Raw genomic sequence first — 18,013 nt, forward strand, 5'->3', positions numbered from 1 at the left:
AACCAGGTGATAATTAAAATGCTGTAACATTCCATTTTATTGCTGATTTGATATGCTTGAGTTTGCTACTTTGCTTTTCATTTTCACTCTAGGCTTCTATATACTAATTAATTAAATATACTAATTGTATATAGGGCACATACAAATTAAAATTTAAGAGGATCAGTGAAATCAACCAGTGTAAAATGCTGTGAGTAACACAGCAGTATGAACAACAGAGGGAAGCAGCATGTTTTTAAACAAAAATTAAAATAAAAGGATGGTGCCTGTGGAGGGGATAACACAGAGTGCCTTGCTTTCAGAAATGTGATATAGTCTCATGTGTAGGGCCAGAGTCTGTCATGGGAGCAGATGCATTTTGGAGGGCATGGTAGTCTACAGAATAAATATTCAGTGGAACCTTCTCAACTCTTTCAGTTCTAAGACTGTATGTGATCGTAGAGCACTCAATGACCCGAGTGTTCACCTCCATTTTTTTTTTCCCCTTAGATCTGAAATTAGAAACACTGCTGTATGTTTTCTGTGGAAGTAGAGCAAGACAGTAGGTTCTATGAGATTGTGAGTTGGAAATAATAAGCTCTGGAAGGAGGAACTGAAAAAATAAAACAAACTTAGCCAGAGTGCATGAGGATTGGTTTGATGTAGAAAAACTGAACGGAACAGGTTCAAAGGTTGGAGCCTGGGAGACAGCATAAAAACAGGGAGGCACAGTTAGCTGCCAATGTACCACAGATAAGGTGTAGAAGTACTATCCAAGAGTACTTCAGCATAGCGCATATCTGCGACAGTGAAGTGCTCACATTTGGAGTAAGAGATAATACAAGGATCTTGATGATGCTGTTGCTGAGTGCTGGACAGAGCCAAAAATGTTTTTGTCTTGAGCATCTTGTGTTCTATTTGGCAGAGTCCAATTTGCAGGTTTTGTTTTGTAAAGGAGATAGAAAGAAGTGGGCTTGATTCTTACAGTGTTTCAGTTGGGGGGGGTAACAGAACAAATTTATTGGGAAACAATGTAAAGTAATTACTTGGCTCTGGTCTTGAGTGATAGTGAAATGATGAATTTTGAGGAGTAGCAGAGGAAAGCAGGGAGCAATTTTGCAAAGAAATTAGAGGAAGCTTGCTATTGTTTTGTACTGATGTATATGATGGTATGTTCTGGAGTTTGTGTGTATGTATAGCAAGGGCTTTAAGGAATGGTGACGTCATCCAATAAACAAATACCAAAAGAGAATGAAGGAAGGAGAGGAACAGGGTAAACCAGTGGGGGAATCTGTGTAATTGAGGTATAGAGAAGAGCCTTTTGGCTTTTCCAGAAGTTTCTTCCTAAAGAAATATTTTCAAGATAAGATTAAAAAAGACATGTAACACCCCCCCCCCAAAAAAAAAAAAAGCAAACAAAAAAAAACAAAAAAACCCCAACCAAAACAAACCAAAAAAACTACAAAACAAAAGATTTGAAAGAAACACAGGGGGAAGCTAATTAAAAGGGAGGGGTGAGGGGGAGGCTCTCAGACATGAATTAATTCTTCCTGGAAGCAATTGATAGAAGAATGGACACACTGTGGTGAGAACCAAGATGGCGGGTGGTAAAAAGGTGGAGAGTATAAATTAATAATTGTCCTAAAAAATATAAAAAGTATAAATTAATAATTCTGTCCTAAACTATAGGAAAGGGGTTTGGTTTTAGGACCAATCTTGAGTAATGTTTATCAGTATAAATACCATTTCCTGTAATATCATTCAATCTAAATACCAAATACTGCAATGCAGCTGTATTTGTGTATCGCTTGTTTTTAAAAGGTACTTCAGTTCTCTTGGTTAAATTGATTGAGACCTGTAGACTAGGGTGCAATAGCTTAGAAGCTTGCAGGCTGTTTTGTATGAAGTAATTGTTAACTACTGTCTCATTTTGGTAATGAAACTAGTGTGTTTGTTCTGTCTGAGATAGGGTAATTTAATTCACAACTAACTTGGAATGCAGTAGGTTCTCACTACTGTGTTTTCCTCAGTAAGGACTTAAAACTTTATATCTTTACTTCTCAGGCTTGATGCGCTCCCGTGTCAGAGGTGCCGATGCAGCACAGGCAAAAGTGCTGACCTTCCTGGATAGTCACTGTGAATGTAATGAACACTGGCTGGAACCACTTCTGGAAAGAGTAGCTGAGGTTAGTAAAGAATTTTAAAGTAATTTCCTGAAGGAGTAGCTTTTAGATTTTAAAGCCATCTGTTTTATACTACATTAATTTTATGCATTTTTATAAGGAAACCTTTTCTCTGAAATGAGATGATGGAGGAGATCGGAGTATTCGGTGATTAAAACACATTTTTGTTCATTTAATGTGTGAACGTTGGAGCATAAAATCTGAATATTTATTGCTATCTTTATGAGCAATTCAAATATATGCTTCTTTGGTTCTTTAGGGACCTCCTCAGTAAGTGTTGAAAGTCTTTTGAGCAAAGTATAGTTCTCCTCAACCAACATCATCTCAATGTAATTCAGTTTATCTGAGTATTTATGCCTCATTGAGATTCAGTGTGATAATAAGAGAGAGGTTGAGCTGTGAAGCCAAAATCCTCATGGAAATCAGCAGGGACTGTGGGCTCTCAGCTTCTGTGAAAATGACACTTAGTCTGTGTCCCGGAAAAGCAATTGAGAGGATTGAGAGTGAAAGTGTAGTATTTTCTCGAGGGACTGGTTATACTTGTTAACTTCCTCTGGAGAAACTCAGTTGAAGTGGAAAGTGAATCAAGTGTGATCCCCAAAAGCACTGGGGAACACTCAAGACAACAGGGTTTTTCTTCTTTCTTAATTGCATTCCCTTTCTGGTAAACTCCCCTTCCTGTAAGGGGAAGCAGTTAATTTCAGAATGCTCCTGATCAAAATGGTGTTGCTCTAAGTACTGTGTCGTTAATGGCCAGGTCTTTGCTCATCCTACCTATGCTTTTCTTTGTATTTGCCCCCAGAAAGGAGAGGGGGTGGAAAAAGGAAGGTAACCCCATATATTCAGCATGCCAATAGAGAAGCTGTCAATTGATGACTGATTTTCCTTATTTTGTTTGGTTCTGTGATGCTTTCCAGAATCATATGTATAAATCATTTAGGTTGGAAAGGATCTTTAAGATCATGTCCAAACTAGTTAAACTAGCACTGCCAAGACCACTACTGAACCATGTCCATAAGTGTCATGTCTAGATGCGTTTTAAACAATGACAATGCCTTTTAAATACCTCCAGGGATGGTGACTCCACTTTCCTGGGCAGCCTCTTCTAATGCTTGACAACCTTTCTGGTGGATAAATGTTTCCTATTATCCAGTCTAAACCTCTCCTGGTGCAACTTGAGGAGATTTCTTCTTGTCCTATCGCTTGTTACTTGGGAGAGGAGACTTGACACCCAGCTTGCTGCAGCCTCCTTTCAGGTAGTTGCAGAGAGCGATCAGGTAATCCCTGAGCCTCCTTTTTTTCCAGGCTAAATAATCCAAGTTCCCTCAGCTACTCCTCATCACACTTGTGCTCTAGACCCTTTGTTGCCCTTTGTCGGACACACTCCAGGACATCAATGTCTGTCTTGTGGTGAGGGGGCCAAAATTTAACACAGGTTTTGAGGTGCTGAGTACATGGGGCCGATCCCTTCCCTAGTCCTGCTGGCCACACTGTTTCTGATACAAGCCAGGATGCCCTTGGCTTCCTTGGCTGCCTGGGCCCAAGCTGGTTTATGTTCAGACAGCTGTCAACAGACACCTCCAGGTCCTTTTCCACTAGGCAGCTTTCCATCCACTCTTCCCTAAACCTGTGGTGTTGTATGGGGTTGTTGTGACCTAAGTGCAGGACCTAGCACTGAGCCTTGTTTAACCTCATACAATTGGTCTCAGTTCATTGTATTCACTGTGTATTTCAGTAATACTGTAAGTTGCCTAATCCTGTTTTGGAGCAGAAATAACTAATCAGTTCAAACCTGGATACTATTAAAGGACCTAGAGCTTACAAAGCCTTTGTGTGAGTAATGTAGCAATTCCTTCTGGTTTGTTGTGTTTTTTTTTTTTCCCCTGTGTACAGTGCTACAGACTCAAAAGTGTTGGGGAGTTTCTTTGTAACTAACCAGAAAAATAAATTGGAAGGCATTAAATATATTTCGAAAGGAAGTTGAGTATGCCTGCAGGTAAAGCACTAATGGATTCTGGGATTTGGGAACTGTTTTCAGGCCTTTTTGTGTAAATGCTGAATGTAAACCCTCTTATTAAATTGTTGACAGTTTTGTTAGGACACATCATTATATGTGGTATACTTGATGGGAAAAACTGGTGCATAATTTGCTTTGTGCAGCAGCTACTTTTTAGCAGCACATACATTAGTAGATCCTTCAAAATTTGCTCCTCACCATTGTCACTATGATAAACACTAATTGTTTTCACCTGTATGAGTACAGTTACATTCCTAAAAGTTTGATGTACTGTTAAATAATTGATGTGGAATTCCAGTTTACTTTTATCTGGGACTAGATTCTCAACCAGCAGGCATGGGGATTGATGACATAGCTTCTAAGCTTTCTGCTTGTTCAAATGATTAAGGCATGGATAATGTTTACACGTAGTATATGATAGTTCTTTGTTATTTTAAATGGATTGATTTAGCTCACTGTGCAGACAATCTGTTACTTGCTGTTAATTGGGAGTGTTTTCTTGATAGTCTCAGTGACAATAAACTAAATAGATATGAAGTCATTTCTGCTCTGGGCTCAAAGGTGACTTTCAGGTCAGGACTAATATGCATTAATACAGTATTTTCTGATGTGCTGCTATATTTGTTCTGTATATGGTGGAAAGTGTAGGTTTCTTCTTTTCTCCATTTGGTCTAGAATTGCCCTGTTGGCATTTCATTCTGTCAGACTTTTGGGGGATTAGTTGTGTGTGTTACAGTTTAAAAATTTATAGCTTACAAGGAACAGTCTGAATTGAATGAGCTATATATTACTCTGTCTGATGTGCTGCAGCCACTTCAGAAATCTGTGTCTCTGAGATCTTGCTTGTTAGGAACACTTGAGACATCAAGCTTTCCTCTTCAGTTGAATGATGGTCCATCCCACAGTTATTTTTCTTTGAGATGATTTCCTGGTTAGAGTATCTTAGTCTGTTGACCGTGCTTGCTTAGCATTTCTAGAGGGGTCTGGCACTGGTGGGGATTTTTCTTCAGAAATTTGAACAAAGGCTTAAAGCAGAAGCAACATACATACAAGGTGAGTATTTGAGTTCATACGTGTATGGATACCCAGATACGTTGGAGCTGGTCTATGTTCTCCCTCTTTGTTCTCTCCCAGAGAATGTTTTTCTGCTGGTTCCCTAAGGTTACCTTTTATACCCTCTAGACTTGTGTGTGTTAGGGGAGATTAATGAGGAGACAGTAGGGGTTAACCCTTTGATTTCCCCAAAAGTCAACATATTAATAAGCATACAGAGTCTTGAGAACACTGGTAGCTACTAGCTGTTTCATGAACATTTGTCTACTTGGCTTTTTCCATTTCAAATTTCTAAGCACTTTGACATTCTATTCTTGTAAATCAGTTATATGAGAAAAAATAAGAATTTAAAGATTCTGTTGCAGAACTGTTCTAATCTGTTTTCATAGCATAACTGTAAATCCTATATCACTTTCAGGAAGGTATTTTTAAACAAAGAAGATATTAAAAAGCAGGAAGATCTAAGATTAAGAAATGAGGTGTGGATCCCTTTCTCATATCTGATTTTTGCGACCTTGAATGAGTCAACTTTTAACTGCCACAATGCTGAAAGGATATATTCATATTTTATCTTCAGAGTCTTGTGTAGCTTAATCTTTGAAATGGTTTGGGTTTTTTTTGGGGGGTGGGAGGAAGGAAGCAATGTATGCACAATCTTGAGGATAATTTCTGATGGTTTATGAGAATAATATGTAATAGTCTAACTGTCTAGAGCATGCATAACTTCCTAATGAAATATGGAGATAAAATTGTCTGCTACAGACTTCCAGGCAGTAGAGACTTGCAGTATTCACAGGCTGTTTCTTTCCATTATCTTCATCAAGGTGCACATGGTTTTACAATTGTATTTTCCATGATAAGTTATGGTGTCAACCGCTCTGAAAGATTTCTAGTTCAATCACCCTGTAGATAAGTAAGTGTCTTCTTGTAGGATAATTTAAAGGGAGCAGCTGCTTTTTAGTGTTTTAAGTGAAATTAACTTGCTGTACTTGAGAGACTCACAAGCTCTTTTTAGCAATCTCTGCATTAAAAACTTTGTGGTGCTCTGCAAAGCATCCCCTTCAGAATGTGCAAGTCTTTTGTCTGCTTTGCTGCTAGAGCAAATCTATAATTTCAGATCATGACAGGAACAGCATGTTTCCAAGCGAACAAAGTGGGGTTATACAATGAACTGAATGCTCACAACCTGGGTATTTGTCTGTCAGAGAAACAAGTGGAAGTTGTTTAAATAATGTATTAGGTGTAGTAAGTGGTGTTAGTGTGGTGTTGCACTGATATTAATAGAATTAATCAGGCCAACAGCAAAAGTTTGAGGAAATCTTAAATGCACAGACACAGAGTCCTACCTACTTACTCAGCATGGGGGAGGCAAATTGAAGCCTAACTGAAGCTTTACCTGATGTGACACCTAACAGTTTGGGCAACTTTTATCACCAGGGTCAATTGTACCAAATAGAAGCATTTAAGAAAAATGCAGAGTTTTGCCAGAAAGTTTTTCTTCAAGATGGGCATAGATGTATAAGCCAACCCAGCTAAGGAAAGAGGGGGGGGAAAGAAAGGAAGGATGGTTTCAGTTTTGTAATTCATGCTGATGGGTATATTGTGAATAATTAGATAGGCTGGATAGCTTGACTAATAAATAAAGGAGTTTCCTAATTCTCATACTGTATACAGAATGCCTAAAATAAGGTCATGGGTGCACCTGAAGTGCTTTAATGGTATAGGGGGGCATACCAACACAATTAGTGTTTTGCAGTGAAGGTGTAGTAAATCGTAATTGCCTCTCAGCTACAACAGTTAGCAAAATTGTATGCTTGCATTACAAACAGGGCTGCAGCTAACAGAAGCAGAAGTTAGAGGTGATTGATGGAGGAATAGGACAGATTGGTCTCTCTTGTCCCTGTTTCTAGTTTGCTTTAGACTAAGCTTAGTGGCAGACCTGATTAAATTTTGTTATATCCCGCATAAAAGCACGTATTTGTCTCGGATGGTATAGCCCCAGTCATACTTAAAAGGAACGTAGAAATCTACAGTGATGCTGGCTGTGAGCCAGCAGAGTGCCCAGGCAGCCAAGAAGGCCAACAGCATCCTGGTCTGTATGAGAAATAGTATGGCAACAGGGCCAGGGCATCGATCCTCCCCCTGTACTCGGCACTGGTGAGGCCGCATCTCAAATCCTGTGTTCAGTTCTGGGCCTCTCACTACAAGACAGACATTGAGGTGGTGGAGTGGGTCCAGAGAAGGGCAATAAAGCTGGATGAAAGGTCTGGAGAACAAGTCTTATGAGGAACGGCTGAGGGAACTGGGGTTGTGTAGTCTGGAGAAGGGAAGGCTCAAGGGGGAGCTTTACTGCTCTCTACTACAGCTACCTGAAACGAGGTTGTAGTGAGGTGGGTGTCAGTCTCTTCTTCAAAGTAATAAGCGATAGAACAAGAAGTAATGGCCTCAAGCTGCACCAGGGGAGATTTAAATTGGATATTGGGAAACATTTCTTCACAGAGACGGTGATCAGGCATTGGAACAGGCTTTCCAGGGAAGTGGTGGAATCACTGTCCCTGGAAGTGTTCAAAAACCATATAGGTGAGGCACTCAATGACATGCTTTAGTGGTAGTCTTGGCAGTCCTGGGGTAATGGTTGGACTTGATGGTTTTAAAGGTCTTTTCCAACCTAGTTGATTCTGTGATTCTGTGAGTCTTCAGCTTTTAGCTTAATCCTCAGCTCAGCTTCTCTTGAATTCACTTGGATTCTCCTTTTGGCTAATACAGAAGTTAGTGACCTTTTGCTCACTCAGGCAGAATGACCTAGTAAAAGCCAATTGTAATTAGGGCTTATTAAAATCAGCATAGATTGCATAATTAAGATTCAATAAATGAGAATGGGTGTTTAATGTCCTTATTGGACCAAGCAAAGCATTTGACTAAGAATTGCTTCTAAGTCTCTTGTTATGAGCTCAAGCTATTCTCATACTAGTCAGGTTCCAGTCTGTTGTGTGTGATACTCATTAGCAAAGGGATGCGTTGCTGAACCACTGTTCAGAATATATGTATTGTTGTTTGAAGACATACTTATGGAATAAATTCTTAAGATGGACATGTCTAGGTTGGTATGGTTTATAGCCACGAGAACTGTTTCTCTGTAACAGAGATAGCAAAATTTCTCCTGTTCAAAACTGGTTTCTTTTATATTCACAGATTTGATGATACACTGTTCTGAAGTTATCTGTGCTCCTTGAATGATGTTAACTTGTGGAGCTCAAACTTCTATTTTGAAATCAACCAAAATGCTATAGAAATTACGCTTCAGTGTGTAGATGTAATTTCTTTTTTTTCCGCAGTAAATCACGGAGACAAACTAGCTTAACCATGATACTGCATTTCTAATATTAGATGAGTCTCATTTTTTTTAGAGTACATTTTTTTTAGAGTCTGTGATCCTGCTGGATGATGCATGTGGAGCTGTTGGAAAGATTTTTTTGTTTTATTTTTCTTAAACTATAACATTGCTCAGAGTAGTATATGAGATCATGGTTGGCCAGGGAAATGTGCTATCTGTACCACTCTAATCTTGGCTGCTGGAGGTTAATAGCATTCATTAGTCTGAGGTGTTTTTAGGTTCTCTTTGCTACCTAAATATCCGATTGTGAAGTGTGATTCTTCTAGTGTTGAATGGATTAGCATAAACCTAAGACTTTTCTGACTGCAGAAAGGCCTAAGTGTTCCATAAAGGTTGAAATGATAAGATTCTAGCATACTGCGTGGCTAGGGAGATTTGCTGTGGAAAATATGAATTGCCTGGATGCTTCTTTTCTTTGAGCAGGTTTAAAAGTAAGAATGGAAGCATTGTGTGCTCAAGTGCCTTTAGAACTACAAGTTTGCTGCCTTCTTCAAGAGCAAGTCAGAAGAGGGGGATTACTTAAATATAAGTAGCCTAGCACAGAAGAGTTTTCCCAGCCGTATTGTGTGGTTTCTCCTTTATGAAGCAGTGCTGAGCAAGGCTGTTTGTAGTTCAGGCTATTCAGATCCGCAAGTTGAAGTAGGGGGAGAGCTGGGGAAGAAGTGCTAATGAAATCCTGCTGAACTGTTCAACATCTCATTCTGCCTGAATCTTTATATATTGATTTCCTTATTTCAATATTACTTTCTAATATTTATTTTAGGACAAGACCAGAGTTGTGTCTCCTATTATTGATGTAATTAATATGGACAACTTCCAGTACGTGGGGGCGTCAGCTGATTTAAAAGGCGGTATGTACCTGTACTGGAATATAGATTTAAAACAGAAAAAAGGCATCAAGAATCAAAGCTCATAATCACTGCAATTGTGGAATGGGCAGTTAATGTACTGTTCTTCCCTTTCATGTATCTAGTTTTAAGTCCTGTAGGTCACTTGTTTATAGGCTTTGATTTTAATTGACCTTACTGGCCTCTGCTTTAAAACAGTTCATCTTTATTATACTAATCCTTAAAAGTTTATGCTTCCTTTTACCAATGTGCAAGACTTGCTCCGATGTTTGTAGGATTGTGTAAATGTGTCAGAATAAGCTTATGGCCAGAGCTTATGATTCCCTTTTTAGATAGGACAGGCTTTCATTGCTCACTAGCTTAGAAGCCCACCAGCAATGCGGTGCCTATGAGTTTTTATTTCAAGATGCTGGTTTGCTTAAAAAATTAAACTCTTCTGAATAAGCAGAAAGCTTTGGAATGTGTTTAAAAGAGAAATGTTTTTGTTAGCCATGATCTGGAATTGTGAAGAGGGTAACATGTGACCATGAAAATTTGTAGTGTTTAAACATTTACCATTACAAAATTCCCTGTTAAATTGAGTTTAGAAGTACCTCAGTTTCTCTCCATCTAGCTAGTTTAAACTGTTGACAGCAAATAGTAAAAAGACTTGTGAACCCCCCGATAGGAATAAATAAATCAATCAATCCTCCCCTCTGCTTTGTCAAAGAGAAGGAGGACAACCACACTAAAATCCTTACTTATTACAAGTTTTTAAAGCTTTTTTTCCCTGTTAGCAAGACCCTAGCATGTGAAGTAGCTGTTCTCAGCGCGTCCTTCCCCCCCTTTTTTTAATAATTGTTCTCACAATGCTGGAAACTGAACTGGCTGCATAAAGATATAAGATGAGCCACGACATGGAAATTGTACAGCGCTGTTTTCACACTTTTTCTGAATAGGCTTTCTTGAGCAAGGAATGGAAAAAACAATTTCAAGTCTGTTCTTTCAGTTACTAGTCTCTAACTGGCCACCAAGCATTGTTCCAATAAACTATAATAAAAGCAATCTTTGTGTAATGTTGCATATGCTTCAATTCATCAGTGATATGGAAGTGAGAGGTTCTGTATCCTTTTAATTAACATTTTGAAATAAGACCTACAGTGCATATATTCACAGTATGCTAATGTATAGTTCTGTGCTATTATCCGTGTGCCAGCTTTATTAAAACCTTTAGTCTTTTACCCAATCTATTCATATACTTAGAGTATGGAAATCTCTGTACCATTATGTGGATCTTATTGTTGTCTGCAGTAGGAGGAGGAATTCTTTCATTGAAACCTTTGATTGGTTCCTGCAGGGTTCATGCTCTTTAATTCTTCCCAAGTGAAGTGGGAAAAGATTTAGAGATCATTTCACTTGTTACTGCTTTTCATGCTTCATCTTTGGAACTAAGTTTCCCTCTTTTTTTTTCTTTCTTTTCTTTTTTAAACCATCTTAGTGCTTATTTTCTCCCCTCATACACAACAGCAATAGATTATTTATATATATATATTTTTTAAAGTGTATGTGGCCTCTGTACTTCTGGATTGAGGAGTGTGAAGTAGCTTTTTTTTTTTTAATGCTAACAACAGAAATTTTGCGTGTACCAGTGTTTAAAGCTATCTGGGGGTCTGTTGAAACATGAATAATAGATTTCTCTTCAGTTCTCAGAGGACAGATTACTATGTTAGAGGCACTACTGCATTTGGCATCCCAGGACACTTTTCACTGGGGCCAAGTCTAAACATGGAAATCAAACTATGCTTTCAACCTCAGATACAGTATCTGTGTGAAGCATGGACAGCTGGGACAGCATTTGTCTGCTCTGTTTTGAGAGGGCTTAATCACCCAAGACCAGGAACCCAGCAAATGCTACAAACTTTTAAAGTGGACAGAGCTGAAACAATTGGCAAGTCTGGCCAGCACTAAATCCATGCACTTCATGTTACAAATTATTTTTGAGGAGGGATTTGCCAAAGTGTTTATGCTGCTCTGAGAAGGACTTTAATTACTGGAATAAACTGTAGTTAACCAAGATCTAATAATTTAGAGTATGCCTGCAATGCGGTTTACACTGGATAGAATTTCATATTGGATATGCACTTGTGTTTAAAAATACTTCTTTTACAGAGTTACTGATATTATCTCATTGAATGCAGGTTTTTCCCAGAGTCAGTGAAAATGGAGACGGAAAACTATTTTTATGGGTAGACAATTCATACACTTGTTCAGCATTTGCAAGAGTGTTGTGTTCCAAAAGAGACCCCTTGTGTTCACTAGAGTGTATGTAACTCTATCTCTACCACTTCTGTTGGAGAACAGTAGGGTTTTTTAAGTTCTCCCAGATGCAAGTAATTTTGCTGGGCATGTATGATGAAATGTGACTTTTTAACTGCAGCGAAATATTGGAGCTCATTTTACTTTCCATGCTGGAGGCTTTGCAGTAATATAGATTGTAGTAATTTTACTGTTTTGCTACTTGGAGTTTTGGAGTAGTTAGATGGTCTTTCATTTTTACAGTGCAGCAGTTCATAAGATACTCAAACATGGAGAGAAAGAGTTGGCATGCATTCTGTGAAGACTGTTTAGGATAATTTCTGTATTTTGTGTGCGTGAGATAAATATCTTGTGAGTTAAACCGAAAACTGTTTAGTTTTCAGCTCCCCACATTAATCATTACTACACATTTGCGGATGCAGACAGATAGTTTGTAGGACTGTATTTGTTGTGTGTTTACCTTAGCTTTTCCCCCATTTCCCTACAAAGTAATTGCCTTATCTTTATGCTGGATAAAGAAAACTATTGACATCTGTGCACCAGAGATCTGGAAATCATTCATTACATGACCTCATAGGATCTAAATGTGTTTGGCAGCAGGCACTTCATATAAGGCTGATTTGTGTCTCCCAGGTGTACAGGGAGAGGGCTGTGGACCTTGCATAGTTTTTAAACAAGTGTTCATGCTTATGGGCCTAACCCAGCTCAAAAACTGTTACGAAAGTGTTTCCTATAGGAAGTTTGTCTTATACCAGCCATGTATCGCTGCCTAAAGGAGGTAATTCAAATGGCTGTCAGCTTTCGCTGCTCTAGGTGACCTATCAGTCTTGTTTATTCTAATGGTCTTTATGTGCTTCTGTGCTTAATTCGCGAAAGGACCAGACCAACTGTTGCTGTGTGTACATGCATACATGTGCATATGTAAGGGAAGTAAGATTTTGGTCCTCTAGTGGTTGCCTCAGGTTTAAAAAATGATGCACATGAAAGCATACAGTGGGAGAAAGCAGGACGTTGCATGAATGTTAATAAGAGAAGTGGGATGTAACCTGTTGTGACCTGTATGATAGAGAGCTCCTGCTGATGGAGGACTACCAAGGGTAGTGCAAAAAGCCTGTAAACATAAATATTTGATGAGAGTTGAAATGCAATTGTACAGTAAGGAATGCTGGAAACATTTGTAGTGGCTAGAAGATCTTGATGTGATAATTTATTTGATGTAAGGGTAATGAGATGTGTATAAAGCTTTTGCTTTGTCACTTGTTGACTGGGTTTCTTACTTTGTGTAATAGATGGCAACAGGAGAAAGCAACATTATTTTGTATTTGAGATTACTTTTTTTTTATTGTTCTGTCATCTTCTTTACCTTTCATCTATTCTCCTACTTGTTTATTTTCTTCCCAGAAGTTTGTACAAGTTTAAATTTTTAATTTAAATTACAGTTCCCAGTGCTTTCAGTTAACATTATGTTACTACAAGTTGAATGATGACCACAGCCTTTCTAACATCCTACTCTAATATTTTCTTCTTGAAGGCTTTGATTGGAACCTGGTGTTCAAATGGGATTACATGACACCAGAGCAAAGAAGAGCACGACAAGGAAATCCTGTAGCTCCCATAAAGTATGTCTGTACCGCCACGTCTTTTCTCTATCAGCATGTAGTTTTCAGCTAAAAAAAGTTAGAAATCATGTTCTCTGAGTCAGAGAGGGGATCTTTACTATAGCTTCTCTAGCACTGAAATTTCCTTCAAATTTATGTAATGTTATGTGACTCTCAGAATTATATTTAAAAAAATACTTTAAAGCACACTGATAGACAATTTACTCTTCACAAAAAGTAGAACCAAAACATAGTTGGTATGTCTTGAGGGCTAAAAATAGAGTATCGGTTTTAATGTTTTATTGCTGGCACAAATTGCCCCACTTCACATAAGGAACTGGTGAGCCAAATGGAGATTCGGGGACTACTTCAGAAGGTAGTCATAACACCTTATATGCCATAGGAATGTGTGCAGGCAACATTTAATGTGTTAGATGCACAATTAGCATTTGAAAGTGTTGCAGTTTTTTTTGTTTTTTTTTCCCAAGGATGTATTAATCTTGAGATGCAAATAATAGTTACCTCCCAGCTCATGGTTCTGTATTTCATGCATTGTTTCTTGTTTTTTTAGGACACCCATGATAGCTGGTGGCTTGTTTGTGATGGACAAATCCTATTTTGAAGAACTAGGGAAGTATGACATGATGATGGATGTTTGGGGTGGAGAAAACTTGGGTATGTATATTATTTACTTTGGGATCAGTCTTGAAAGTAGGTTTTGTCGTTGCCTTTAGTGTCAGAGTTATGGTCTTCCTGATTTTGTGCAAAGAAGTTTAAAACCAGAGTTAGATCTTCACATGCAGTATTGGCAAAATCAAAAAAGTTTATTTCAATGGAGAAAAATAAAACAAGGTAGGAATTATGTGCTAAATATGGAAGAATAAAAGTATTTGTTCATTAAGCAGGAATCTTTTCACTTTTATTTTTTTGTAATGGACTTTGGTTGATAAAGAATTACTGAATGTAGATGGACAATTGCTTTCAAAATGGCAGTCTTGTTTTAATGTTGTATCCTCATCTAAAGTTACTCATTATAGAATCATAGAATAGTTATGGTTGGAAAGGACCTTAAGATCATCTAGTTCCAACCCCTCTGCCATGGACAGGGACACCTCACACTAAACCATGCCACCCAAGGCTCTGTCCATCCTGGTCTTGAAGACTGTCAGGGATGGAGCATTCACAACCTCCTTGGGCAACCTATTCCAGTGCCTCACCACCCTTACAGTAAAGAATTTCTTCCTTATATCTAATCTAAACTTCTAGTCTAAACTTCCCCTGTTTAAACCTGTTACCCCTTGTCCTATCACTACAGTCTCTAATGAAGAGTCCCCCCCAGCATCTTTATAGGCCCCCTTCAGCTACTGGAAGGCTGCTATGAGGTCTCCACGCAGCCTTCTCTTCTTCAGGCTGAACAGCCCCAACTTTCTCAGCCCATCTTCATACAGGAGGTGCTCCAGCCCCTGATCATCCTCATAGCCCTCCTCTGGACTTGTTCCAACAGTTCCATGTCCTTTTTATGTTGAGAACACCAGAACTGCACACGGTACTCCAAGTAAGGTCTCATGAGAGCAATTAGAGGGGCAGGATCCTGTTTAAATGCTGGCCATGTAAGGCATATTTTAAGATGTTGCTGAAATTAAATTGTGAAAAGTAGAACGCAGGAGTTCATGAGTTTAATGTTCTTGCATACATCTTAAAAAAATCAACACTTAGCTGACTGAAGAATAATTTATTTCTTAATAATATCATACTGCCTGGCATCTGAACTAAGTAATTCTGTACACCTGCTTTGGCCCTATGAGATAATTCTGGTTGAGAGGACAATTTTGCCCTAGTTCCTCATTTTCAGATGTTTCAGTGAGTTGTGTTTAGGGAAGAGGGAGGAGGGCTGCAAGAACTTGTATTTTAGCCATTTCTTCTTTGACCTTGTGGTTAGATCTGTCTTTAGTAGTGGTTGTTTGTTTTTTTTTTATTTTCTGCATTACAGTATTAAACAAAGTTTTTCTCCAGTTAAGAATGGTATTACTTGTATTAAGATAAAAAAGATTTGAGAAGAGCAGAAGTCTACAACTTCTCAAGACTTCCAGTCTGTCATTACTGTAGTTTTCTAGGGTAGAAATGCATCTCAGACATTCGAAGTGGTGTGTTTTAGGATCAGCTCTAAGTCTAGAAACTTTTCTACTGCACGTGCTAGCTGCAAAATACTAAAATACTTTCAACTTGTAAAAAGCTCATGAGTATTTTGAGTTGCTGAAATATGTTTATGCATTGAGCATATGCGTGGCCTGCCAGGAAATGTCTGCTGTAGAAAGTACACTAAGTATGGAGGCATGGTAACCAAATGCTTAACACTCCTTTAAGGAACTTCAAGCCTGGAATTGGCATCCTTGCAGTCCAGTCTCTAACTTTTCTATGCAGTGTACCAAAGAAACCTCTGGTGTGTTTTGAGCAGTTACTTTCTGTCTTTCTTTTTCTCACTGTTTTGGCTGTATGTTGCTAAATTGTGTTAATATGAATATCATAATTTTTCATTTTTTTTAATGTCCTGGAAAGTCATTGGATAAACTTACTACAGCAATACTTGCGCTCACTTTTTTTGCCACTAGAGCACTGAAATATTTGGTTAGCTTCAAGCATGTACTTGAGTGACTGAGTTTTTTTCTGGAAATTTAGCAGCTGCTTCTATGCTTTGATAATTGAGGCCTTGATAGCAGGAAAGGGCACAAGCAACAGCTCCGCAGTCAAGGTGAGAAGACTACATGCAAAAAGCTGTCACTGCTGCTCCTGCTGCATTCTGTTCCCCCTCCTTCATGGGAAGGAGGAGATGGAGACTTTGGGGTGCCTTCTCTCTGCTCCTTGAAAAGGCAAAGTCAGTCAGTACAGCAGACAGCTAATGATTTCTTCGTAGCTGCCAGACTAACTGATGACAAGTAAAAATCACATGGCATATGATTTAATTGGCAATAAATGACACATGCACCAGATACCAGAAATCTGTGATGTGCAGTTTAAAATTCAACATAGCGCTCATCAGGCCTCTTTACTCTCAAGTATATCTCTGTATCAGCAACTTCATGTCATATGCAGATACCCTGATAGAGGGACTTGCAAAATAGTTCTGTATGTTATTTTTATGCTTTATAAAACATAGCATTTTTCTTTCAAGCATGTGCAGAGCAGCTGGTCTATAAGATTTTGTTCACATTAGTATAATGTCAACTTTACAAATTTCAAGATGGACCTGCAGTGATTTGTCTAAATTAGCAAGGAGAGAGCTTTTGCCATGAAGACCCAGTTTTCAGATTATTGCTAGATGTGACTGATAATGTGTTTGCTGTACAAAACATGGATCAAAGTTTGTTCAGTCTTGTCTTGAATTTGTAAACTCTAATTCTAAGACTCCTTGCAATGCTTTTTTGATAAGCATAGGAAAATTGGAGTACACTGGAGAACAGGGTGGACTCTTTAGAAGGTTTGGGTCTAATTTGAAAACTTAGGCTTTTCTTAATTTTGCTTAAATCGGGAAGCAAGTAAGACATTTCCTGTCTTGTGTATCAATGACACACTACAATAAAATGAGCAGTCTGTTACTGAGAGGTCTCGCACTATCTCATGCAACTAAAGAATGTTTGACATGCTGTTTTATGCCTTTTTAATGAAAAACTGGGTCCACTGAAATTGTTACAATAGTATCACTTCTCCCACTGTTTGAGCATGGCAAAAAAACATGTCTTGAAGGAGTTTCTGGGTTTTCTTGAAGTTGTAGTTGATGTACATTACTGCTTTAAAAGGCTCTAGAATCCATGTTGGTGCAAGTAAAAATTAGTTTGCTTCTCTCTCTACTTAGTATTCCTTTGCTGTCTTTCCCATAGAACTATTTTTCATCATTTTCAGTTTTATTTTGGGGATTTTTCAGAGTCTAAGGTGTGAAAAATATAGGTTGATATTTCTGGGAGTTTATGGAGGGAGAATTAATCAAATTAACATACACAGTAGAAGCAGCTATGCCTAATGAAAAGTTGACAAAAGATATTTCTAAATTACTTCTAAAACAAAAATACTTTTTCAATGCCTAAATATATTCAATAGGTGACAGTGACTCTTTGGATTAAACCTTCAAATGTATCATTTAAAAAAGAGTGAGCTTTAGGCATACCACATTGACCTTTATTTTTAACAAGAATCTCACTTTACGTCATTTCAAAGGTGTGTATGTAATAATATATATAATATAATTATATGTAATAATACTTAGATTAGTCCGGTACTAGATTTCAAGCATTTGGTCCGTACTTGGTTTCCTAATGCCAAACCCTTTGTCTTTGAGATCTCCCTGTCTTTCACTAGGCTGTCCTCACCAAGTGCAGCATCCTGTCATGTTGAGCTAATAACTGTATGAACTGTCTAGCAAAAGTGCGTAAAACTTCAAAGTGGAACAAGAAAACTGTTACTGCTCAAATTGTGAAAGCAGAGGCGTATGGTACAAAATGAGCTAGATATGGGGAAGCCTGCAATTATCTATATATGTATAAAAAAAACCTGAAGTCAGTATTGTGAAAAATGTACAGAAAGAATGTCATGTTCAGTTGCTTTAAAAATTACTTTTGCCTCTTGTCCCATGTTCATTCAAGACCATAAGTTAC

The 18,013-nt window shown here is 38.2% G+C and overlaps 1 protein-coding gene across 2 annotated transcripts in view; it reads left to right on the plus strand.

Annotated features, from left to right (window-relative positions):
- GALNT2 (polypeptide N-acetylgalactosaminyltransferase 2) overlaps positions 1-18,013 on the plus strand; it is a 101,737-nt gene that overhangs the window by 68,636 nt on the left and 15,088 nt on the right. For both annotated transcript variants that reach the window (XM_061471290.1, XM_061471291.1), the window contains exons 7-10: positions 2,044-2,165; positions 9,390-9,477; positions 13,301-13,388; positions 13,939-14,042. In XM_061471290.1, coding sequence (XP_061327274.1) covers positions 2,044-2,165; positions 9,390-9,477; positions 13,301-13,388; positions 13,939-14,042 — 402 coding nt within the window. The remainder of the gene's footprint in view (positions 1-2,043; positions 2,166-9,389; positions 9,478-13,300; positions 13,389-13,938; positions 14,043-18,013) is intronic.

The sequence above is a fragment of the Pezoporus flaviventris genome, unplaced genomic scaffold (genome assembly GCF_033815535.1).
Source record: "Pezoporus flaviventris isolate CSIRO_AGI_PZ_B2104156 unplaced genomic scaffold, CSIRO_AGI_Pfla_v1 ptg000066l, whole genome shotgun sequence".
Lineage (NCBI taxonomy): Eukaryota > Metazoa > Chordata > Aves > Psittaciformes > Psittacidae > Pezoporus > Pezoporus flaviventris.